This window comes from Sturnira hondurensis, unplaced genomic scaffold (genome assembly GCF_014824575.4).
Source record: "Sturnira hondurensis isolate 20B ecotype Veracruz unplaced genomic scaffold, ASM1482457v3 Scaffold0006437, whole genome shotgun sequence".
Taxonomy (NCBI): Eukaryota; Metazoa; Chordata; class Mammalia; order Chiroptera; family Phyllostomidae; genus Sturnira; species Sturnira hondurensis.
Genome location: NW_028079068.1, coordinates 2,090,569 through 2,116,835, shown reverse-complemented (window position 1 = coordinate 2,116,835; position 26,267 = coordinate 2,090,569). Strand labels below are relative to the sequence as shown.

General features: G+C 42.5%; 1 protein-coding gene across 4 annotated transcripts in view; it reads left to right on the top strand.

The window, feature by feature from the left end:
* UBN2 (ubinuclein 2) overlaps positions 1-23,913 on the top strand; it is a 90,449-nt gene extending 66,536 nt beyond the window's left edge. For 3 of the 4 annotated variants that reach the window (XM_037049099.1, XM_037049100.1, XM_037049097.1), the window contains one exon: positions 1,502-7,345. In XM_037049099.1, the coding sequence (XP_036904994.1) occupies positions 1,502-1,551 (50 nt within the window). In that variant the 3' untranslated portion in view covers positions 1,552-7,345. Of the gene's footprint in view, positions 1-1,501; positions 7,346-21,445 lie in introns of those variants that run through there. The other variant, XM_037049101.1, reaches the window with a different exon arrangement.
* Positions 23,914-26,267: the final 2,354 nt, after the last annotated feature.

Genomic DNA, 26,267 nt, shown 5'->3' with positions numbered 1-26,267 from the left:
TAAAACTTCTCTCATGGAACCTTATACATAGTAAGAATTCAATTAATGTTAATTGTCTGACTTTATCTAAAGACAGAGGTCAGTAAACTTTTTTTTATGAAGGCCCAAATAGTAAATATTTTAGACTTTGCAGGCCATTTAGTCTCTATCACAGCTACTCAACTCTCTGTAGTGTAGTGAAAATAGCCATAGACATGTAATAGGGGTGTGGCTGGGTTTCAGTAAAACTTTATTTATAAAAAGAGGTGGTGGGCCATATTTGGCCCTTGGTGCAAACCTTGGTCTAAAGACTCATGGTCCAGTTAATAGGAGTATTTTATTTTGCTAATTAACCAAAGCTGCTTTGAGCAAAATTCTGCCTTGCCAATTTATAAATTTAAATATGCCTCAAATTGAATTACTTCTCTCTACAAATGCAAGTATGTGATAGATACCATTATAAGTGGAAAAGGCAGTCCTTAGGTGTTGTCAGTGTGCGAAAGACACATCCAGGAATTGTAATAGTTTACATTACAATTGCAAGGTTATTTTAATAGTATTCTGTTTATACAGCTTTTGAAATAATCATCCTATTTTGTTGCTATATGTTTTCCTGAGTAGGGGCAGGTTTTTATTTTGTTTGTTTTACCAGGTTAATATAGATACCACATGAGTGGACCTAGCAGTGTGACTTTTGTGCTGTCCTTCAGGCTGTAGAGTGCTACCGTGACACAGTATTTTGTTCTTCCCACCTGTGTATCCCTTCCATGCCTCCCGTCTTTCTGTTAGAGGTGGCAGGGATGGGTGGGGTCTCGTGTTCCTCATGAAGGCAGTGACCTGTTAGAGACTTACCTCTCTGTATATGTTTTTGGCTTTCAAAGTCACCGGGTCCTGCCCTTGCCCAGCTGCAGGAGAGTGAGCAGCTTCTCACAGTAGACGTTAGACAGCCGTAGACAGAGCTGGAAACCCTTGTTGCTGTAGCAGCCTTTCAGGCGAGGACCAGAACAAACACTCAGCTGGACGTTTCACTACCGGTGTGCCCCTTCGCTAACACGAGGAATTGAGAATTAATTATCAAATGCTACGTGTTGGCAAGAAATTTAATTTTACTTAATATAGGTCGGCAAAAGAATGAAATTGACCTTGTCTTGTAAAGAAATCAAAAGATGGGGTACGTCCCTTGAAGGTGGGGATTGTGTCTTTTATGTTCCTGCAGAGCCCCCCCATAATTGGCTGTGAAGTAGACACAATAAATACTTGTCGAAGCAGTGTTTGTGGGACACTGAGGACGGGTCGAACCGTAGTTGTTGGAGACAAGAGGGTCATTCTTGTTGCGTTTCTATTGCCTTTATGTTCCTTCACCCTCTACAGCACTCTATACAGCTTGTTAGCTATTAATGGTTATCTTTTTAGCAATGTCATCCATATGAACATTAGGAATTAATTACTCTTTTTGCTTTGCTTTTTTAATCTATTTTTAATCTCATACCTACCCATACCAATTAAACATCTCTTTTCTTAGATGGAGGCCAAAGTAAAGGGGACTCTAAATTACCACGGAAATCTCAGTGACTTCCCAACACGCAAAGGAGATGAGACCCTCAGCTGGCTGATGGAATCTACCTGATGGGAAAGCACTCATGTGGTCCTAGGGCTGCTGTTCTGTCGATGTTTACATTCTCTCGTCCGAGCACTGTGGTGAGGAGGAAAAAGCAAAGAGAACGTTACTTGAGTTAAAGCCAGGTGCAGGAGGAAGAAATGATTTCTTGCAAAGTTTAGTGACCTTTGGTCTCTTCTAACAAAAGACAAAGTTACCATGTTACTTGTCTTGAAAGAGACTCAGTTGTCAAACCCACAGAAGTACAAATTTGGTTTTTCCCCGGGGGAGGAAGAAAGAAATTGAGGATATGGGTAAACTCCATCCATCCTGGGGGTTGAATCTGAACACTCGTAGACATAATGGATAATAAAAGGCAGTGTGTCTGGAATCGGGCCAGTTTGTCAGGAGTAAGGAGCGTGTCTATTTGAGTGGACTGTGGAGCAGATTTGCCACACAAACAATTAACGACTCTGTCTGATGCAGACCGTAGCTGAGAAAATGCTTTACCCTCAAAAATCCTGAACAAACTTGAATCTTCTCCAGTGTGTAGCAACTCGCCATGTAAATCAGTGGACTAAGATGCTTCAGGAAAGTTATTTTAGCACAGTGATATATATTATTAAATCATCGAGATTTTTAAAAGTCAAGAAATGGAGCCTATTGCTCTTCATAGACAAAATTTAGGTACCCCCTTTTTGTAAAAGGGTCGATTTCATCTTCCATTCAGAAGCAGATACTTAACTCTCTTCTTCAGGTGATTTGTGCATCTGGTATTGACTGGTTAATTCTTATTTCCACTCTTGATGCTAAAATGTGACTGTGTTCACATTTTTCTCTTGAGAAATGGGGATCTTTGATGTAGGCTGCGGCTTTGGTGCTCTTAGCCCTTGCAGGTCTACCACTGTGGACTCGGCTTCCCCCAACTTCTGTTCTTTTAGCTAGTGGTACTCCAGGTGACTTTTACATGCTGATGTTAGCAGGGGTCAGTGTGTACTCCATATGCTTCTTCACTGGCCATTCAAATAGCATATATATATATATTTTTGAATTTTTAAGATAGTATTTTAAAGGGAGAAATTGCATTAGAATCATGGTGTGTGCAAGGGATTATTTTTTATAATAATCACAGTGTATTTTTACTCCCTGTATCCAATGTAATGAAGCTGACTGGGAACATTTACTAGTCTTTACTCTGTATATTGATATGTGAGTAAACCTGCAGATAAAGAGACTCCTAGTCATTATGGCTTCCTTATGCAAATAACATACTCAGCAAAGGATGTTAAGGGAGAAATTTATGGTTTTGTTTAGATACATTTTACTGATTTTTTTTTTTACACCTCATCAGTCTAGTCTTTCCCTTTTTTTTTCTCTTCCCCTTTTTATTTAGGCTTCTAAATGTTTTCAGACTGCATCCAAGAATGGTGTCAGCTTGGTCCATTCATAGTGACGGACTAACCTAAAAACAGCATCAGATCGATAGTAGCGATATTTCTTCAGTGTGTTTTCACTACAAATCCTGCCACGACTGTTCCGTTGATTCCAATAAGAGTGTTAACCAGGCCCTTTTCTCCTTTTATCAGAAGTAGTCTCACATCACCCGCAGGACTGTGCCCACAGATCTGTCCAGTGCTGTGTGCCTGTATTTTGACTTCAAAGTCACATTGGCTTGCTTCATAGAAAAATGTTAATAACTGAAAACTTCAGTTCCCGGAGCTTGTAACATTAAGGGCAAAAGATTATTGCAAAGGAATCATTGATATAGTTACTTGCCTCCAAGAATTCAGATTACCGTCACTGGTAAAACAAGTAAGACTATTTTGTCAACCCTGGTAGGTATTTTGGGGGAGGATATTAGGATGTTGCAGAGGGGTTTGACTTGAATTGAGTATGTTGGATTAAAATCTGTTTTTTTAATTAGGCAAGCTTACCCAATTCTTGAATTATTCCAGTGTGTGGCATGCTTCTTGTTTTTATCTAATTTGGAGAAAAGGAGGAGTTTCCCCCAGCACTGTGGGGCATTCTCCTGTGGGGAGGTGGCCTTCGGTTCACTGTGGCATCAGGAGAGGAGCCCCAGTGCACGCTGCTCTCTTCCTGCTGGTGACTGTGCGTGTGTTCATTTGCGTGTGCGCGTGCGTACACACTCATATATAACTTCATTACTGGTTTAAGTCGAGAAGTGGTCATTTCATGTTCCTAACAAATCCACCAGTTCTGATTCGTGCCATGTGAAGACCCCCGGTGCTTCTGTCATCGTTAGAGAAGAACAGGATCATCAGCCCTCCCCTCAGTACCGTTTTATAACTAAGCATTAAAAATAATCTGATGGGTCTTTGGCTCTGAGAAGTCCATGTATATGGAAATTACGTTCCGTTCTCTTCGGTCTTGATACCTTGGGACCTGCTGCCAGATCCCTACCTCACCCCCCACCATATCGTCACTAACTATGTCCCTGTCAACCAAGACTGCCCTTGTTTAGGTTGTACAAATGAAACAGACATCCTTATATTTCTTAATAGATAAGTATGATCAGCAACTTCCTACATGTAAATACAAAACTATTTCTTTTCTAGACCATAACATTGAGAATGATGTCACCTCTCTTTATAGTTTTTCTTACTTAAAAACAAACATATAAATTGGTTATTTTTTAGCACAGAGACTTGTGACTCATACTGTATTTTTTTGCACTTATTTTTTAAAGTGGTGAGTAACTGAAAAGGATATAGAGCAATGTGTATTTCTGAAGAGCATTAGCAACACCCCAATGCAAAAATAATCAGCACACTTAATTATGTCCCACTCAGCGGGATCCTTGATTCAGGAAAATGAAGCTGTTTGTTTTCAACTGTCGTGTATTTTAAATTGCCTTCACCGATAGATAAGCTGTTACTGTACTTACAAGGTGATCCTCAGTATTCACAAGCAATAATGGTCAGCTGGGCTGTCTTCCAGACGGCAGTGCTGAGCCCCTGCTGGAGACTGTTTGCGAGCAAAGTGTCAAGCTCACTCAGAGCCTCCGAAATCAATGCGAGCAATAATTCCATTCTAAATCAATGAGAATTCTTTTGACTGTGCTTCTCAGATCAGAGAGGAAAAGAAATCATGGTTTTAAAAGAGCCCGAAGAAAAGGATTTCGGGAAAAGAAGTGAAGTTAATCTGAATTCACAAAGTCTGACACTCTGAGGAATCGGAGGATTGTGTTGGTGCGTTTTTTCACACCCGCCACCCCTGTGATGGATGCCATCAGCCCAGGGAGCGCCCCCTGCCGTAGAGGTTGGATAGGGCGATTTGAGCACGGTGGCAGGAGGAGGAGCCGGGCGTGTTCGATGGCTGTGGGTTTGACACCTGTTTGAAAACAACTGATTGGAAACGATTTTTAACCCAGATTTTTTTCCCCCCAAAGCAGATCTAAATTGTTTACTGCCCAGGGTTGGGAAGGGCAGGCACCTCTAGTCTTTCTCCTCTGGTTGCTCTCTGCCACCCCGCTTTTCACCCTTAATTGGCTCAAGACATTTTCTGAGATGGAAACTCTACTGGTTTTCAAACTGCCATTGATTATGAGAACTCTGTGTCCCTTGGGGTCATCTCTTAGAACTCCAGTTACCTATCATATTTGCTGCTACGTTTGTACAATGAACTCTGCCTGTATCGATCGACTTTAACCTGATTCACAGTTCTTTGTTTCTCAAAGGTTTTGTCATATAATTTGACCCATGTATAGAATAGGATACTTTATTTTAGGAGTGTACCATAAAAAAGCACACTGGTCCCTGTATTCTTTTTATCATCACATAGGTTCTGAATTTGTGTTTGCTTGTCTAGTTTGTTGGTATTGGTTTTGCTTTGCTTTGTTTTAAGTTAGAAATAGAATTGTGGGAAAACCTACGATCAGGCCAAACTTGAGAATTCCCCTCAGCACTGGTTTCTGCAGCCCTGCGTTCTCTGAGGGGCACTTTACCTTTCTGTTGTTGGGCATGCGTGATTGTGTGTGTTTTGTTTCGCTTTTGCTTTGGGGGGCTTTTGTTTTTGTAACAATGAAATTGAAGAAAAATGCAGTAGTGAGTAAATGATTATGAACATGTTATACACTTTTATTTTATAAAATCTGAGGGGAAAAGTTTCTCTCTCTGTAAATCATTTCTTAGCTTCGGTAAACGCTTACATTGCTCCTCTAAAACATGCTCACTTCTGGCCTTTGTCTTTTTTAAGTGCCTTTTTTTCTTTCTTCCCCTTGTCCCCCCTTTAAAACTGTTCTCAGATACCCTAAAGTATAGGCTGACAAGTCAGGGGGTTCAGGAGGAAGAATCTCGGACTCGCCAGCATCATGCCATGCTGTGATGCTTTCCTTTCTTTACATCTGTATGGAGACGTGTGCAAGATACATGCATACATATGTACATATACATGTACACATGTGTAATATATATGAGAAACTAATCGCTGCTGTACCATTGCATCGTTTCTGAACAGTCCCCTTTCAGTGCTTGCAAGACTTCGGCCTTGCGTATTCCACGCTTCCAGTCGTGCGAAGGGACGCGTTGGGAATTGCGGTGTTGCATCTGAATGCATTCGCAAGGTGGTTAGCAACTTTGTCAACATTAAAAATGTATCATGTTTTCTTCTGGGAAAGGAGTTTTGAGCAATTCATATAGCTGCATTGCAGATCTGTCAAAGGTTAATAAATTTAGAAGTAGAAAGACTTCAGATACTTGGGAAAACACGTAACCTAGAGCATTATTGAAAGATCTTCAGTTTTCTTCTCGTTTGCCAGATAGTGACATTTGGCTTGATCTGCTTTTATGGTTATTTCAGTTCTTCCCTTGAGCAAAAATCACATCATCTTTGGTATCTAAGATTCATCCTTTTTTGTTGAAAACATGTGAGACATGTTAAGGGGGACTGAGTTGAACCAATCTTCAAAACCCAAGACAGGTATCTAAGAAGTACCCCCTTTTAAGTACATTTGAATCGGAAGGGAGACTGGTGGCTGAAAGGAGAAGGCAGAGGCTCCTGGGAGTGTCACCTGATAGCCAGTCTGCTGGGAGGCGGCCTCGGTTCATTCCGGTTCCTCTTGGGTTACTGTGCTGGGGGGTGTCATTTAACCTTCGTGCCTCAGATTACCCACTAGGATACTGGGTATAATTACGTATTCACCTACCTCCCAGGGAGATCAGAGACTTTGCTATTTGAAAAACACTTCGAGTTTTTTCAAATGTCCTATATAATTACAAAAGTATTATCATCGTCCTGTAGAATGGGTAGAAAAACACCATATGATTTTTAAGTTTAAAAACAAATCACTGGAATTCTAATTGAGGTACATATTTGTTATTTAAGCGTATTATATTTGTGGTGGGGTAAAATGGTCACTTTGAGATTAATACGTGGGAAGGGGGAAAAGCACTACATTTCTTAATCACACATAGATCTTTTTTCTTTTAACCTTTTATGGTGTTATTACGTGTGATTTTTGCCAAGGTTGTGCAGCTGATGCTAGGTAAGGTTTGAGTGATAGGACATTGGAGTTGATAAATGATCCCAAAAGTTTTATCTGCCTCACTTTTCCATCTTCTCCATCTGATTTCCTTATATTAGTTGTTCAGTGATGGATAACTAAGCTTTTAACTTTCTAAGAATGAATGGGAGTCTCTTCATTTTTTTAAAAATTGGAGATTGTGTACTATTCCTATAACTATAGGTTTATCCATTTCTGCAGGGTGCACTTCTAGCCAGTGTACCTGTGTAATTTATGCTTCTTTTACCCATGAAAGAGTGGAAGCCATCAACTGCTCAGGTGGTAGGAAAACAGGAGAGGGCAGGCAAGACCACTTCCTAGTGGGGCAGGGGTGGGGAGGCGGGGGGGTGGCAGGAAGCAAGGTTTGCCCACTCCGAGGGGGAGAGGAAGATCGTTTCATCCCACCTCCCACCCCAGCATAGTGGATAGGAATACATAGCATTTTCCTTTTATTGTTTAAAACAACAGGAAAAAGTGGGTGCTGCATTTCTAGCTGAGCAACAGTTGTTGGGGGGTGAGTATGGATTTATATTGTAGCACGTACTCTGGGTCCGGAAAGAACACGTAGGGGTGAAGAACAAAGGACCCGTGGGTGAGCCAGGAGGCAGCAGCAGGTCGCGAAGACAGAGCAGACAGAGCATTGTGGCCAGTTCCCAGGCTTGGCTGAGGCTCGTTTACGCTCCAGTGATGGCACATTTTTCCTTAGAAATCACGTTTTGTTTTTTTATGCTTTTTGCAGCCAAAGGCCTTAGGCCTTAGTTAGTAGCCTCTGAGTATCAACTATGCAGATAAATATACTCTTATTTTCCACATTTTTCATTCTTTAAATAACAGATGTTAAGACTTTTACCCAAAGAAATAAGGCATAAGGGTTTTGTTGGATGTGCGTTTGTTCCTCTAGGGAAGTTAACAGAAGCATAACATAGAGATATTTTATGTGTTCTTCTGTCTTAAAATGTGAACCTTACAGTGAGAAAGTTCCGTGCAGACCCTTTCACGGGTGCAGAACTGGAGCGAGCATCCTGCCATTCCCTTGGGTGGTGGAGAGAGGCCATCCCAGTGTTCAGTTCTCAGAAAGTTTTAGATTCTGTGGCAGGTGGCAGGTTTGTAGAGCTGAACAGATTGTCAGACTCTAATTAAAAAGAGCTTTGAAGACTAGTGTTGAAGTTTTGTTCCTTACCTTTGGATTTCACTCTTCTTTCCTTTTGTTTGTGCTCTTCAGTTAACTGCTTCATCCTCCAGCTGCTACACTGGAACGCGAGCCGCGGGGTGCCCCTAGCCCGGGAGCAGCAGCTCGGCTGTCTTCCCCTCCTTGTCTCGCTCACTGTGGCCCCGTCCTGTGCCCCACTGAGCTCAGAGGAGAGACTGCAGCCTGTTCCCCACGGCTGTTCCCGTCCCGACACAGGCTCAGGGAGGGGCTCTAGGACCTGGAGAACTTGATATTAAAGTACTTTTCTCTCAGACACTCCCCAAGTACCATTTGCTTGAAAGTAGCTATGCGTGAACTTTATATACTTTCTCTATACTGTAATACTTCTCTTTCTTAGTCTTTCTTATATACTTTACGTTTAGAGCTGGCTAATTCTTAAGTTTCTGACGCTTTCCAAACTGCTAACCAAACAGGTCAAGAATCCTTTCAGAAATCCCAGCAGTATAGTTGAAGGAGTCCATGTTTCCAGGACTTAGAGTCATCATTGAGAACCAGAATTTTTTCTCTTCTCCTTTATATTAAAAAGTAGATTTCTCCACTGTATAGTGTAGTAGCTGCATTTCATGGCTTCCTCTTGATACTTTTTGAGGTTATTCCTAAGCAGTGCAGGCCTCTGTTAGGGGCTTCTCTCAGTTCCCTGCCTTGCTTATTTGATACTTCTCCGGAGTAAACTTCATTTGCAAAGGTTGAAGTCAGACAGGCCATGTGAGTGAATCCTTAATATCAGTTTTATGTTCCTCAGAAAACTGTACACTATTTGCTGCCATTTTGCTGATAATAATATAATTCCCTCTTTTATCTTAAATCTAGTTTTAAAACATTTTATAGTGAAGCACTAATGGAAACCTATTAAATTCAAAAAAGATGAGTGTTACCCAAGATAACTTGAAAATGCTTCTGTCTTAGAAGTCAGCAGTTGCATCCAGCCTCTGAGCACACGCAGGAGCTGGCAGTAACCAAGTCCGGCCAGTTGGCGCGTTTGTCTGCGCGACAGCCTGCCCTTAATCTGTCCGACTGCAGCTACCTTGTGTTTTCTGTCCCTGCAGCCGTGACCCGCCCTCAGTGTTTGCTTCTCTCTGCTGCTGGCAAGGGGCGTGTGCTCTGTTCCAGCACCTTGGGTTTCCTTTCCCGTACCTGCAGAATCCCCGGGGGTTCGTTACCCCAGTGTGGGCTCGAGGCGTTCATAGAGAAGTTATTCTCAGTTAATACAGGTATTACTGTTCTGTATAGTTAGTCAGAAAGCCGGCCAACTTTTCAGGTCCTGTCTCTGCCTGAAGAACTAATTCCATACACCTTCTGAGACCTTTAGATAAACAAGGGGCCCTTCCACCAGTAGAGGTGGGTTCCTAACCTGCAGAGAATTTCCTCTGATCCATGGCCAGCCTCCCGAGAAAGGATTCAAGCTTTGTACTGTTCTTTGCTGGCTGTCTCTGAAAAATTAGAGTTTATTATAATATTCAAATTAGATTATAATTGAAAGTATGAAAAATACAAACTTCTTAAGAAGAGTAGGCAGATCTGAGACTTGCCATTGAGCTTTGCTTGCTACACAGTGTCAAGCCTGAGAAAAGAGGAAAAGAAACTTCTGGCTGGCAAAGACGTGTCCCAAATAACGTGTTCATAGAGTTTATCAAGGTAGCTAAGTGATGGGTATTTCCTCCCTTTTTTACTGGCAAGAAAGTTTATTTGCAGCTGTAAAAATTATTGCGGGACTGCAGACCCATTTGTTGTAGCCGATTGGAAATAAGGATTTTGATTCTTAGTCTGGCTAAGCACATATTTCCAACCTTTACATTACAAATTTTGATGCGGGAAAGACTTGTGTTTGGTAACAGAAGGAAAAACAGGACTCATTTATACAGTGAACGTTCACTCTGTAGAGGAACTTCCCTCCAGTTGCACATCCGCCGCCGCCACCGCCGGCAGCCACCTCCGCACCTGAGCAGGTGGCGGCGTCCCGGCCAGCCCGGGGGGAGGAGCCTCCGTGTGGCTGCTCCTCCTCCGGGCGAAAGGCGCTGGCTACTGTGTTGCATTTATTTATGGGAGGTGCGTTTCCGCTAACTTGAAGGGATATACTGTATTCTGAATAAGTGTGTGACAATATTTTGGGATTTTCTTTCTTCCTTTAAAACTGGACCTGAACACAGCTTTGAGTTGCTATTTGTAATAATCTCAGGACCTGAAAGATTGTAGCATTAGTGTGTCTTAAAAATTATGTACTGTACCAGCCATGGATTTTTGTAAATATACCTGTCTCCCTTTTTTGTATTATTTTAGTAAAAAATAATAATAAATTTAAATAAAAGGGGGTGGGGATGACATGTGAGTGGGTGTGGGTATGTATGTGCGTGTGTTTGTATAAGGCTCTTTGAGATGAACTCTGGTGCTTGTTGAATTTCCGGCTCTCATCGGAGCAGGAATATGGACAAACTGCTGCTACCGTGCCCTGCACTGAGCCTAGGTGTTTCCATTTCGTTTGCCCCAGTGGTCAGTTAGACGTGCTGCCAGGAAATGGCCATGAACTTCAATCCTTCCCACTGCTATCTTGCATTTGTATTCTGAGGTCTGCGCCCCCTTTGGAAATTCATGGTAAAGCTTTTCAAACTTTGGGTGGTTCACTGGTCTCTAGTCTTTGGAGACTTATTGTCACTATTTTCTGAGAAAAAAGGAGGACAGGTAAAATTCTTTTTAACCAAAGTCAGTCACACGTTTCCTAAACTCCTGATGAATTTTGGGTGTGTGAGAGGGCCCAAACATTCCTAAGTGTAGATCTGTGAATTTAGTAAGTGAACCCTATGGATGTACTCCTCCAGTGCAGGGAATTTTTTTCTTTTTTTTTTCTATTTTTGCAACAGCCTTGCTCATATTCCAGTTGTAGCTAGTAAACCCCTGTTTTAAAGCAGGAGCCTTATATGATTTAGTGTAGATGTTTCCTGTCTGACCGTCGTGACAGGGCCTTTTACATGAGTGTTTTTCTTTTTGTACGTGTTACGTGTTTGTTGTATTAAATAAAGAGGAATGTACATACTCTTCTCGTGTGTGCTTATTATTGGGCCACCTTGGGTCTTAATATCTCCTTCTCTCCGCAGGGGTTGCGTGTCTGTCGTCTGTGTGGCACTGTGCCAGGCACTATGGGACACGGAAGCCAGGGGCACGGCCCCTCCCAGCGGTGTGTTGACACACAGTTCGCGGTCACATGATGGGTTCAAAATTTGTCACAAAGGTGTGGTCCACAGCCACCTGACATTTAGTTCAGAACGAGGGAGAAATTGGACTGGAGAGATCTGGGGAGACTTTGCCACGTGGATGGCAGTTGAGCTAGGCGTCCGAAGATAGGTGGGGTTTGGCCAGGAGGAAGGAAAGGGGCCAGTGGGCAGGAGGAAGCTGGAAGGAGACCAGGCTGCCCTGAGTGCGCGTCGGGGTTGGTGGGGGCCAGCGCCTGGGAGGCCTGGAAAGCGGGGTCACCGGGTCCTTCCTTGGGCCTCTGCGGGGTGGGCATGTATTCCAGGATGCCAACGGGGTCAAGGCCTGAAATGGGAATTATCTGCAAAAGCCTCACTTGTACAGCACTTCTTCTGGAAAAGTATTATTAAGAGTAGAAAAGAGAATTAATTCAACCTTAGAAATCTAACTAGGGGATGGGAAAAGGATGAAGGGCTGGAAAGCAGCTTGTCAGAAATTGAACAACGTCTTTTGTAAGTGTAAATAGAAAAAAGGACACGCCCCCAAGTATAAAGAGTGGTTGTGTGAGCCATTTTTATTTTTCCTTTCACTGAGTGTATTGTCAGTACACTGTCATCAGTGTGAAGAGTTTCAAAAAGGCATGATCCTCATGCGTGGGGGCAAAGGGTAGGGGGCAAACGCCTTTATTAGAAAAACGAGTAATATTTGAGGACTGTGTTGTGAACATGTGTTAGGAGTAGTAGCCTCTTAAGAATCATGTGCTTGAATAATTTGACTGCAGTTAACTCTGCTGTCACCATCTTGTAAATGTATATTAACATTTTTGTTTAGTTTTTTGTATACTAACATTTTAAAGGTGCCATTGTTAAATGAGGTTTTTTTTAACCCATAGTTTTCCTTTCTTTGATGCTGGGATGCTTTTGTATTACACTTGTAATAGTTCTGTTTTATTTTTTTTTTAAGATTTATTTATTTTTATTTATCCTTAGAGGGCAAGGGAAGGAGAGAAGGAGAGAAATATCAATGTGTGGTTGCCTTTCATGAGTCCCCTGCTGGGAACTGGCCTGCAACCCAGGCATGTGCCCTGACTGGGAATCGAACCGCGATCGTGTGGTTCGCAGGCCCACGCTCAGTCCACTGAGCTACACCAGCCAGGGCAGTTCTGTTTTATTATATTTATTTTAAAAGAAGTTTTTAAGAAAAAAATCATGGCCCAAGGAGTTACAGAGTTCAAGTAGGAAGCAGGTAGAGAAATGCAGCCAATTCCATACAATTGGATGAAAGTCAAGTTGTCCAAAATACGAGGTAGGTCAAGAGAGTATAGAAAAATACTTGAAGCAACCCTGGCTGATATAGTACAGTGGACTTGAGCACTAGCCTGCAAACCAGAGGGTCACTGGTTCGATTCTTAGGGCACATGCCTGGATTGCAAGCCAGGTCCCCAGCTGGGGCAGTGTGAGAGGCAACCACACATTGATGTTTCTCTTCCTCTCTTTCTCCTTCCCTTTCTCTAAAAATAAAAATAAATAAATAGAATATTTAAACTCGCCCTGGCTGGTGTAGCTCAGTGAATTGAGCATGGGACTCAGTGAATTGATTGCGGTTTGATTCCCAGTCAGGGCACATGCCTGGGTTGCAGGCCGGTTCCCTGGCAGGCCAACTCCCAGCAGGGGACCCACAAAAGGCAACCATACATTGATGTTTCTCTCCTCCTTCCCCTCTAAAGATAAATAAAATGTTTTAAAAAAAAAGGAATATTTAAACTCATGAAGCGGTAGTGTGTTTCACACTTGACTGTGTAGGCAAGGAGCCGTCTCAGACCTGAGCTCTGGCACAGAGAAGTGTCTGGCTGGTTATGTGAGGGTGGCTGTAGATGGAGAGGAAGCAACATTAACAAACTGGTGACAGAGCTACATTGCTTTTAGAAATTTATTCTAAGGGGGAAATAACCCTGTACAAAGGCTTCTGTACAAGGATATTCGGCTTAATGTTGCTCTTAACAGTAAAAGTTTGAAACAATCTCGTGCCATGTTAGAGGGGATTGGTTAAGTACATAAAAGTAATATTAAATAAATTTAAAAAATAAGATATGACCAAGATGTGCATGTATGAAATAAAAGAGCAGTTAGAAGTACAAGTGAGCCCTGGCTGGTGTAGCTCAGTGAATTGAGCACAGGCCTGCAAACCAAAGGATCGCGGTTCGATTCCCAGTCGGGGCACATGCCTGGGTTGCAGGCCAGTTCGCAGCAGGGGACTCATAAGAGGCAACCATACATTGATATTTCTCTCCCTTTCTCCTTCACTTCCCTTCTAAAAATAAATCAAATCTTAAAAAAAAAAGAAGTATAATTGTATTTAGGCACAGGAAAATACTCAGGGTGTACACTCCAAAATATAAAGAGTTGTGTTAGAAGTGCTTTTTCTTCATCTTCTGACTTAAATGTATTTTCACTGAATGTGGATAACATGAATAAAAGTCTTTTGTGTTTTTTTTTAACTTTTAAAAAAGAAACAGGTGAACTTGACTGAAGAAAGGGAGAAAGAAATGGGAAGGAGACTCTTGTCTCATCTCTGGGAGAAGGGCAAAGAATTTATTTCAGCCCTGGCTGGTGTGGCTCAGTGGATTGAGTGCTGGTTTGGGAACCAAAGGGTCACACTGATTCAATTCCCAGTTAGGACACGTGCCTGGGTTGCGGGCCAGGTTCCCAGTAGGGGGCGTGCGAGAAGCAACCACACATTGATGTTTCTCTCCCTCTCTTTCTCCCTCCCTTCCCATCTGTCTAAAAATAAACAAATAAAGTCTTTTAAAAAACAAAAAAGAATATTCCATTCACTCAGACATTACTAGATCCCAAAAGTGGATCTGGCTTGAAGGGGAGACACAATGAGTAGCTTGGTTTAAAAGAAAGGATTTTTGGAAAAAAATGATTCTCGAACTTGGTTTTAAAAAATAGGAAGTACATGGGCAGACACTGAGTGCAGAGCATCTCGTTCCTGCCCATGGTGTCCCCATTTTCTTCCTCTAGAGCACCCGCTATTACTGGTTTCTCCAGTTCTAAGTATAAATATGTATGTGACTTTTAACATAAGTTTAGCATACATATCTGCTGTGCTATACCTAGCATTTCTTCCAGCTTTCTTTTTGTACCTTGTATTCTGCCGTTGAGGTGTCATGACGACTTACTGTATTCATTCATTATTGATGTGTGTGTCTAGATCACTGTCATAGGTCAGACTGCGGCAGCCTCTGTGTGTTCACAGTCTGTGCCTGTGTATCAGATGGACAGTCAGAAGTTCATTGTGATTGGATAATAAGGACCTAACACTATAGATCTGAAAGCCTGTCTAGAATCTGTTATTGCTTCATATCGCCCGTAAGCTTTGAAAAGTACATGAGAAAACAAATCTTTTATTTAAAAGACTTGAAAATTGGACATAAAAGCACAAGAGGTGATCCTGGGTGTGCTAGGAGCTGAGTTACGTTGCAAGTGAGATCGTGAGATTCTCGAAGGACAGTGGCGACCCCCTCGGAGGCCAGTATGCTGTGGTATGTCACGGGTGTCCTGATCTCAAAAAGGATCGCTCTTCCCCATCCGTATGTGCCTTGACGTAGCTGGCTTTTTCTGTGTCTGTATATTTACCTCTGTGTCCTTGTGTCTGTCCCTCCACCATCTCCCCACTAGCTTTTCTAGCAGTGTGACATAGTGTGAAGGAGAACAGACTGACATTAGACAGTCTTGAGTTCCCAAGTCCTCATATGGCGCTGTGGCCCTTTAGACAGGAGGTCCGCCTGTTCCCTCATTTCGACAGTGATAATACCTGATGGCGGGGTTTGTTGAACTGGACAAAGGATGGAAAGCACCTAGCATAGTGCCTAGCACACAGAGCTAATAAATGGTGGCAACTATTCTGTCTCTCTTCTGCCTTTTTCCTTCTTGAATTCATGCTTCCTCTTGCTCTCCTGATTTCCCAAAACATCTAAGAGAAGCCATGGTGTTTTTAAAACCTCTTTTTTAGTTACAGTACAGGCACGAATAAACAGCAGTGAAAATCCATTCATTGCAGGTATCAGACTCCTGGCTTAACAAGCGAAAAGAAAGTGCTCTAGGCCCTGGCTGGTGTAGCTCAGTGGACTGAGCACAGGCCTGAGAACCAGAGGATCGAGGTTTGATTCCCAGTCAGGGCACATGCCTGGGTTGCAGGCCTGTTCCCTGCAGGTCAACTCCCAGCAGGGGATGCACGAAAGGCAACCATACATTGATATTTCTCTATTTCTCTCCCTCTCTCCTTCCTCTCTTTAAAGATACATAAATAAATAAAATCTTTTAAAAAAAAAAGAAAGTGCTCTAAAAAAATGGCCTATTAAAGTAAAGAAAACAGTAAAGGGAATCTTGGTTCATATAACTGAGTAGTCTAGAGGACCAGCTCATTCAGGTGAAGCTTTATCCGGTGATTTATGTCACGGAGATCCTGCCCTGTCTCTGCTCTGGCATTCCAAGCATCAGGGGTCACCGGTAGCCTTCTGACGACCTCCAGCTCCTCCTTCAGAGCCCGAAGGCTGTTCTAGTTACACACTGTTTATAGGTGTTCTGTCCAGTTTATTTCTCCTTTACTACACCTCACATGCAAAGCAGTGCACGAATGATGTGTCTCACTTCATAGGATGTGGTCATCATCACTCGGTGCAAGAACGCATTCCCTCTTTTTATTATACGCTAGTTTCTCCTCCCATAGTCCCCATTCCCCTCAGGCCACAGGCACCCACTCTTGTTTGATATGTGCCCTTTGTTATGCATGTATCCTTCTAAAATAAGCAGTGTTATTTTACGTGTGTGTGATTGAAATGTATACACATGGTCCCGTGCTGTAAATTTTACTCTTTCCTGCCTTTCTCACTTTTCTTAAATTTATCCATGATGCTACATGTACATCTTGTGTGTTGCTTCTTATCCCTGCCTGGTGTCCCACACTGCATCCACCACATTTTACACAGCCACTGCCTAGAGGTGTGTACCTAGGTCGCCTCCAATTCCTTATTACTGCTGGATCTAGGTTATGAATTACCTGTTCATCTCTGGTCCTTATTCAATTTCATTGTCGTCTTTTTGTTACAGATAGTAATCACTCATCAGTTTTAGATGTGCCAGATATTTTAGACTGCTACCTGTCTTTTAACTTTGTGATGTCTTTTATTGAACAGGAAACATTACCTTTTTAATGGTCAAATCAATCTACTTTTTGTCTACATCTGTGTTTTGAAGGGTTTGTTATGGAAGATTTCCCTAGCCCTAGGTCACAAAGATATACCCCTACATTTTCTTCTACCACCTTTATAGTCTTGCCTCCCCACTCCTTCACTTACAACCCAGCTCTTGTCCCCCTTTGCAATGTTGGGCAGCTTAGGAACCCAGCTTTGTTTTTCTGCAATTAGTGAGGCAATTTTTCCCAGCGCCATCTAGTAAGTCAATACTTTAACCATTGATTTTTGGTTCCATCATCATCATATGTCAACATTTCCTCTGTGCAGGGGTCTATTTCAATCTTTATTCTGGTCAGTCGTTCTGTTTATTTCCATGCCAGCATCCCAGTACCACGATATGTTTCAACACTGTAGACGGACAGTGTGCTTTAATGTAGCAGTTCCCCCCATCTGTGGCTTTGCTTCCTGCATTTTTAGTTACTCATGGTCAACCACAGTCCGAACTTAATAGACAGAAAAATCCAGAAAAAGATGATTTGTAGGTTTTGAGTTGCACACCTTTCTGAGCTACATAATGGAGTCTCGCACTGTCCCGCTCTGCGGGGATGCGATTCGTCCCTTTGCCCAGTGTACAGTACCTGCCCATTAGTCACTTAGCTGCCACAGTGATCAGACTGACTGCCGAGGTGTGGCAGTATTTGTGTTCACGTCACACTTATTTTACTTAATAATGGCCCCCAAGCTGAAGAGTAGCGATGCGGGCCATTCGGGTCTGCCAGTGTGCTTAAAAGTGCTTCCTTTAAGTGAACAACACATACGTATGTCTAGGAAAAAACACAGTATATGTTGGGTTCAAGTCCTACCCCCTGGGTTTGAGGCGTCCACTGGGGGTCTTGAAACCTATTCCCTTTGGAAAATGGGAGACTGTAGTAAGAAGAGTCTCCCTCTGCTCTTCTATGTTGACTCTGCTCATTTTGGATTTTTACCCTTTTATACAGTATAGAATAAAATCTTCAAATTTGGTTAACAAAACAAGCTGACCCTGGCCAGTGGCTTGGTTGGAGCATCATCCCATACAACAGGAGGTTGTAGGTTCCGTTCCCGGTCAGGGTACATACCTAGGTTGTGGGTTCCATCCCTGGTCGTACGTAGTGTGTTCAGGAGGCAACCAATGGATATTTCTCTCACATCAATGTTTCTTTCTCTCCACCCTACCACTCCTCCTCTGTCTCCATGTTTAAAACCAATAAACATCCTTGAGTGAGAATTTTTTTTTAATCAAACCAAAATGTTTATTGGGATTCAATTTTATTTGTAGAGTAGTTTAGGAAGAATATAATCTATACTCTGTTAAATTACCTCATTTGTGGTATATTCAAATCCTCTTTTATGTCTTCTAATGCACCTTTTAGGAATGGTTTGTTGTGTTTTCTCATGGTTTTGCTGATATCAAAGAATGCTCTTGGTTTTGGAAATTGAGTTTGTATTCAGCAACTTTGCCCAAACTCTTATTGTAATAAGTCTGATTATTTTATGAACTTTTCAGTGGAGATGATCCAATCTACAGATACTTCACTGTAATCTCCTCTCCCCGTTCTCTCACGTCTTATGTTTATCGTAGGCTTCAGAGCATTAACCTGGCCCCTATATGGCAGGCATTTGTGGTTTTTTATTTTGATGACAAAATATTTAAATCTTCGCCACTAAATATGGTGTTTATACTAGATTTTTGATACATAATTTTTTTGAAGTTAAGATAGTTTTCTAGTCCTGATTTTCTAGGAAAATTAATCACAAGTGTGAGTTGAATTGAATTATATCAAGTACTTTCTCATAACACCTGTATGTGATCAACACTTGCAGAAAATTTCTTAGAAATGTATTCATAACACATTTTTATTCTTACAATCTCTGTGATATCTGTATTTGTTTTCCTGTTTTCCTGTTGTTTTGTTTACACACATCTTTTCCCTTCATCAGTCTTGCCACAGGTTTGTTCTTAATTTTTCAAGGAGCCATGAATTTTATTGGGTGCATATATATTCATTGTGCTTATATATTTTGACCCATTTTTAACTATTATATAATCCCTCACAATTTATGATATGTTTGCCCTAATATTAAATTTGATATTCCGGCTATCTATATCCCGAGTAAGATTCCATTGTGTAAATATATCACATTTTTATACCTTATTTTTCAGCTGATAGACACTTGGGCTGTTTCCACTTTTTGAATACAGAGGTGAGAAAAAGTAGGTTTACAGTTCTGAGTACGTGAACAGTTTTTTCTTGTATTGTTATTTATGAATTAATTGTATTATTTCTTAGTATTGCAACTATAAACCTACTTTTGCCCTCCCCTCTATAATGGATAATGCTGCTACGAACATTTGTGTATAAGTTTGGTTTTTTTTAATTGTTCAAGCACAGTGTCTTGCCTTTTGCGTACAAGCTTTTGTGTGATGTGTGTTTCGCTTCTCTTGGGCGTGTACCCAGGAGTGAAATGGCTGGATCTCTGTGGTAACTCTGTTTAATTTTTTGAGGAACCATCAAACCGTTTCCCACAATATCTGAAGCATTTTCCATTCCTGCTGGGGTGTAAGAGTTGAAGTTTGCACACATCCTCATCGGCCCTTACTGCTTAATTACAGCTGTCCTGGTCGATGTTCAGTGACACCTCATGCCTTTCATTTGAATTTCCCTAATGACTAATGGTATCGAGCCATCTTTCCATGTGCATGTTAAGTACTTAGTATATTAAGTATAATTTACTTATATAAGTATAAAATGACTTCTTTCAGGAGAGTTTTCAAAGAGTCTGTGCTGTAAATTTCTAAGGCCTTGAATGTCTGAACCTATCATCTTTGATTCCTCACATTTAAATAATACTATCTGAATATAATCTATTTTTCTTCAAAAGTAGAAAATAAACTTCATTTTTTTGGCCACCAGTGTTTCTGTTAGAAAAACTAATGTCAATCTAGTTCTTATTCTTTTGTGGACTCTCTGCCTCTTCTCTCTAGAAGCTTTTAGAATTTTGTTTTATTTTTAATGTTCTTCAATTTCACCGTAATGTGTCAAAGTTTTGCACTTACTATATTTATTCTGTTTGATGCTCCACGAGGCCTTTGAATTGGAGTTCTTGTATGTTTAATTTTTGAAAGTTCCTTATTTCTTTAAGTAGTCTCTTCTCTATACCCATTTTCTCTTTACCTGGGACTCATATTTAAAGGTATCGATACTACTATTATTATTTGTTATATGTTCATATATTCCATCTCTTCTCAGTACCTCCTGGGAAAATTCCTTGAACAGATCTGAGTCATTTTTCGTTTCTCAGCTTTGGAGCCATTCTTGGTTTATTCAGTCCATTAGTGGTTTTGATCACATTTCATTCCCAGCATTTCCATTTGCTTCTGTATGACTGCTTGTTCCCTGTTACTATCCTCGTATCTCTGTGAGGATCTTTATTATGCTTAACTTCTTGATCTGTTTTGTTCCGTTCTGGTTTGTCTAGTACAGTTTGTTCCATTTATTGTCTTTTACTGTGATTGCACTGCTCAAATATCTGATTATTTGCACCTGTGAGCTTGTTTTTTTCTTAGGGTTATCAGCTTGCTTAGCTGGTGGTGTGTACCAAGGGGAGAGGCCGAGGTCTCGAGCATCAGGGCATTTCCCGCAGCCAGGTCCTAGGCACCAAAGTCAGACCTTGAGCCAAACTGTGTGTCCAGTCCTGCGCTTTATTGTTTTCTGCTGACTTTCGCACAGTGGCTTGTTTCTCTGTGTTTGGTGATTTCCATATCCCTGCACTTTGGAACTTGAGCTGTGGGCATTCTTTGAGACCTAGATTTAAAGAGTTTTCCTCTAAAGAATATTTGAGTTTGCGTCTCCCACAGTCTGGGAACATTTCCAGTCCAGGACCACTTCAAACTAAATGTTCAGCTTACAGATTTCAGGGCCACAGGGATAGGAAGTGTTTCAGCCACGAGTGCATGTGAGTGGTTACTGCTGGCGGTTAAGAACTCTTGGAGAAGGTTCCCCACCCGCCCCCCCCATCTTGAGCTGAGGCTGATTCAGAAAAGTCTCTTGGTGAAGACAGTGATATGTATATATTATTTTATTCCCAGCAACAAGGTCAGCCATTGGGTGTTCCAACATTTTGCAAGAGTTTATGATCTGACCTCCCACCATGCTAATCTGAGGCTTTTTTCCTTATGACTGCAAATTAAAATCCAGACTCGAGGCCACCCGAAATCAGAAGATACCCTCAAACCAAATGGTTTCAGTGCTCTTACCCATTCCTCCTCCTCTCCGACCTCCTGTTCTGGCTCCCTTCATTCCACTCTCAGCTCAGTCATACTTTGAAAAACTATTTTTGTATATTTGCTAAAAGTTCACCCAGCACTGTAAGGCATTTTATATATTGAGAGATATTTCTCTGTACATTTAATCTCCCAAAATGTTACACACAGAAGTCCTGCATATATTTTGTACAAAAATAATACATCTATAAATAGATAATACATAAGGATTAATGTGATTAATGTAAAATTAGAATTGATCATTAATAGATAAATATTTAGTAGTTCTATGCTAGCTGTGTATTTACACCGTCCAATTCAGAAGTCACTGTCCCATGCCCCGCCCCCCGCCCCCACTGCATCAGGTGTCCTGGTGGAGAACAGGAGTTCCATAAGGAGTAGGGGTTGGCAACAGGAATTTGTTTACTAAAACCGGACTCTTTCTGTGTCAGTTTCACCAGAAACCCCAAAGGCTGAGAACAAAACAGTAGGTGCCCTGCCCGTCCACACACTCTAAAGGGAGGAGGAGCTAGACCACCTTTGCACCACATGCTAAGAGATTGTGAAACTGGGAAGCGCTAGCTCACTGCTGGGGAGGATTAGCGCGGCCGCCACCTGCAGGCTGTCCAGAAGTGTGCTGGGCGTTGTCCTTCTCCCCCAGCAGGAGAGGGTGGGGGTGCTCCCTCTGCACCTCATGCCCAGTGAGGAGAGGGCACTTCCAGAGGACCATCTGGAGAGCTTGCCACATCTGTGGAGTTTGAGGGACACGGGGACTGGTGGTGTCTGATGCACTCCTCCAAGTCTAAAGACAGACTGTAGGTGGCTAGCTCCTTGAGAAGACGGAAGAGAGAAGGCTGCATCAGCACCACCTTGCATTCTCAGTCTTCCCGAGTTCCGGTGGCCCCAACGTGCTTTCGAGAAAGGGAGCCAGGCTTGGCCAGTTTAAGAAGGAATCCAGCGGAAGGGACACCTAAAGGAAAGAAATGACCTCAGTGGAGGGGAGGCTGCTGGACACTAAGGGGCTGGGGCAGGAATCTAACTAGACAAGGTGTGGCCTGCAAGGGAACAACAGGTGAGCCATCCCCAGGGATGGAGACACTGGAGAACTCACAAGGAAGCGCCCATGAGAACAGCAGCAGCGTGGGAATCTGCTCCTACCAGAGGACACAAATGCATTTTGCAATGCTATGAATCAAGTAAGACCTTCCCTATTCCTTCCCGCGCTGTAAAAGGACAGCAGCGAGCAAAGTGGGGACGAGATAGTGCGTGAGGCATAGAACAGACCCTGGCCATGAACCCTATTCTCCCTTAGATTTCCAGGCTGGAGGAAGGGAGAAGTTTGAAATTAACTGACACTCAAAGTTTTGATAGGATACTGGATGGGACTTGCTGACACCTAGACAAAGAGACTATTTTTAAAATGATGATGATAATGATGATAACCCTTTGTTAGCTAAGAGAGGCTGGAAAAGCTGATCAGTTTCACCCAGGCATAAGAACAAATCGTGACAGTAGGTTTCTGGGGGCGGCCCCGTGAGAAAACAAAGTTGCTCTCTGTGTGGCTTGTTCCACAAGCAGGCTGCCCACAAGAAGCGGACAGAGCAGAGCAGGGAGCTGGAGAAGGTTGGCTGTGCCCCGCAGCCCTCACTGCCCACTTGCCGTCCCCTGGCGGCCAGCCTCGGTGACAACAGAGAGAAGCTTATGTAATACAGACTGGAATTGTTTAAAACCAAAGAAAAAAGGCTAATTGCCCTGCTATTTCCTGGAAAAGCTGTGTGAACCACCCACGTTTTCATTTTGGAGAGAAAGAACCCCAGGAGGTTTGCAAGCGGCCATGGTGGGAGGAAATCAAGTGCCCTCTGCTTGCGTCCAGCAAGTCCAGCCTGCTTGTTAATGGTCACACTGACTCCAAGTCTTTTAATGCACTGCAGTTTAATGCTACAGGATGTCACCAACAAGGTTAATTTGATTAAAGACCTTTTAGTAGCAGAAACTACTAAAGGTCAGGCAGGTAATGGGAAGTATGCGTGAAAATGCTGTAAACCATACAGATTGAGAGAATTTTGCTGCAAAGTATTTACAAGAGTTGTCAAACTTAAAAATTAATTACCTGTTTTTCTCATACAAAGCAGGCAGGTCTCTCATTTCATGGTGAGGCTATCGGGACTGTGCAGCTGTGCAATCTAAAGTCTGCTTTTTGGCAGCCAGCGATCATTCCCACATCCTTCTGTGCTACTTTGTGTTACAGGAGCTAGAATTACGGAAACTACATTTCCCAAATGCCTTTGCCTTCAAGGTGATTTCTTTCTGCCAGCGTATTCATGTGAGATTTCGTAGGTGGGAAGAAAAAGTGGCAATACTTTTTCTGTGGCAGCACTTAGCAAAATGGGTAGGGCAAGGTGGACTGAAAATTCTGCTTTGGCCTCCTAGCAAGTGGCCTCCTATCAGCCCCCATTTCGGTACCCCGGCGAGGCAGCTCTGATCAGCAGTGGAGGTTCCCTGCACTTCTCTGATCTGGGTAACAGCAGCGGCCTGCTGGTACTCTGGCCTTCCAAACGTGAATGGCAGTGTCCCCCAACTCCTGCAGTCCTTCTGCTAGTGCCCCGAGCACCTCGATGCCCTGCACGTGATTCCCTTCTGCTGGAAAGGCCTACAAGGGTTTCTCTCTCCGACGGAGCCCTGATGGACACAGCTGCCCAGCTGATATTTTGAGAGAAATGGACGTACTTAATGGGTCCCTTTCAGTTGAAAGTAATTTTTAAAATTTGTAAGTGAGGCATGAACTGCCTTTTTAAAAGAAACTCATGTGATGAAGAAAATTGAACATGGATGTTTAGAAATATTTATTACTATGTGGTTTTGTTGCCCAAAATAATGTGTTAAACTGAGATTTTCAAAATAATGAAACACTGAATTACATTGTTTTCAATAAACAATAATAATCTTTCTTTACTGAGAAATTAGGATTTTTTTTACTGTTAATAAATAAAAATATTTTCAAAATATTGTGTATTTCATTTTTAAAGCATTCTTATTTCTATTTTGTGTATGTTTTAAACGTACATACTGTATTAATTCAGTAGTACATGTACATGATTTAAAAATAAACACAGCCTGGCTGGTGTAGCTCAGTGGATTGAGTGTGGACTGTGAACCAAAGGATTGCTGGTTCGATTTCCAGTCAGGGGACAGGCCTGGGTTGTGGACCACATCCCCAGTGAAGGCCACATGAGTGGCAACCACACATTGCTGTTTCTCTCCCTTTCTTTCTCCCTCCCTTCCCCTCTAAAAATAAATAAATAAATAAATAAATAAATAAAAATAAACATAGACCGTGGCCAAGGCACAACGTGTGTCCTGCTGTGAACACACAGAGAAAAGGTTAGACAGCACTGCTTTAGGACATGCATCCGTAGCATCCTGGCTGACGGTAAGGCGTGCCTACAGATGTATACTCTCTCACCCTCTTTGACTAGTTCTGGCTCTTTCCCACCAAAATTTACCCCAAAGTCCCATGTGCACAGTGAGGTGGCTTGTCACTGCTGTAGTTGCACAGTGGAGACTGGACACGGTGGCGTCTGTTCCCACATTTCACTGGGTATAGAGAGCTTGTCCGCAAACAACTCTTCTACCTTCAGAGTGCCTGAAGGACAGGATGGTGGCCTCACGACGGCTGGGGAGCAGGGATGGGGCCTTCCTACCTAACGCATCCAGTGTGGATGGGCACTGCCCCCGCCAGCACTTGAATGTGCATCCGCTGAAGATGCCCTCACGTCATTTGGGTCTCTGCTCAAATGTCATGTCATCAGTAAGGACCTCCCTGAAGACATGATAAAGCATCAGGTCCCAATTCCCTGCCCCCAGCTTTCTTTTTCTCCAAAGCACTTAATCACCATTTGAGAAGTGCTGTGTTACTTATTTGTCCACCTGTCTACAATGGAAGCTTCATGAGTGTAGGAAGTTTTACTATTTTTGTGTTCCTGGCAATTTGAAAAGTGCCTGACTCATAGCAGAAGATCAATTGAAATTCACTGAATGATAAAATATTTGCTTTGCCAGCCTTCCTTGACTATTACATGAAAACATGACCCTGGCATGCTAATTAGAAGTACTTGCCGCAGAACATGACTCTTAGGTGATGACTTAACCCATTCTGGCACAACTGAAAGAAGCCAGCTCTAGGCAGTGTCCTGGAACAGCAGCCTTTAAAACATCTTTAAATAGGCTTTGAGCATGTTCTTCCTCCCTAGAGTACACCCACACCTATCCCCCTTTCTTTTTCCTGAGCTCCAATGGCCCTTCTTTAGCCTCTGTAACTCATTTCCTGAGCCCATGCAGCCCACCTGGCTCACCTTTTCTACCTTGGGACTTTCTAAATAAACTCTCTTATAATTTGAAAAAAAAAAAAAAGCTTTGAGCCAGATTGCATGGGGTCAAAGAGCAGCTCTCCACTGAGCAGCTGGCTGAACCATGAAAGTACTCTGAGAGCGCTCCCACATTTGTTTTACTTGTCAGTTTATTGGGGTGACGCTGGTTGACCAAATTATAGTTTTCAGGTGCTCAGTTCTACAACACATCATCTGTACACTGCCCTGTGTGTTCACCACCCCCCAACTTTTGTGAGTGGGTAAAACCAGAGTGCTACCTCCTAGGATTGTGGTCCAGGTCAAATGATCTTGTTTCACTACCTGTGAAACGCCTTGGGACATGGCTTGCAAACCTCGGTTATATAAGGCCAACAGAAGTGTTTTTGACAAAGTGTTATTTCTCCCTGGCTGCTAACATTTAAAACTTACGGCATTTCAAAAAGCATTCTAGATTTACAACTTCTCTCAAAAAATCAAAAGCAGCCCTGGCTGGTGTAGCTCAGTGGATTGAGCACGGGCCTGTGAACCAGATGATCGCGGTTCGATTCCCAGTCAGGGCACATGCCTGGGTTGCAGGACAATTCCCAGCAGGGGTGAGTTCCCAGCAGGGGATGCACGAGAAGCAACCATACATTGATGTCTCTCTTCCTCTCTCCTTCCCTTCCTCTCTAAAAATAAATAAATAAAATATTTAAAAAAAAATCAAAAGCTCGCCCTGGCCAGCGTGGTTCAATGGATTGAGCACCGGCCTGCAAAAAAAACGAAAGGTCTCTGGTTCAGTTTCCAGTCAGGACACATGCCTGGGTTCCAAGCCAGGTCCCCAGTTGGGAGCATGTGAGAGGCAGCCAGTTAGCGTCTTCCTCCCTCTCACATAAAATCTTTGAAACAATGCAAAGCTCTGGGACTA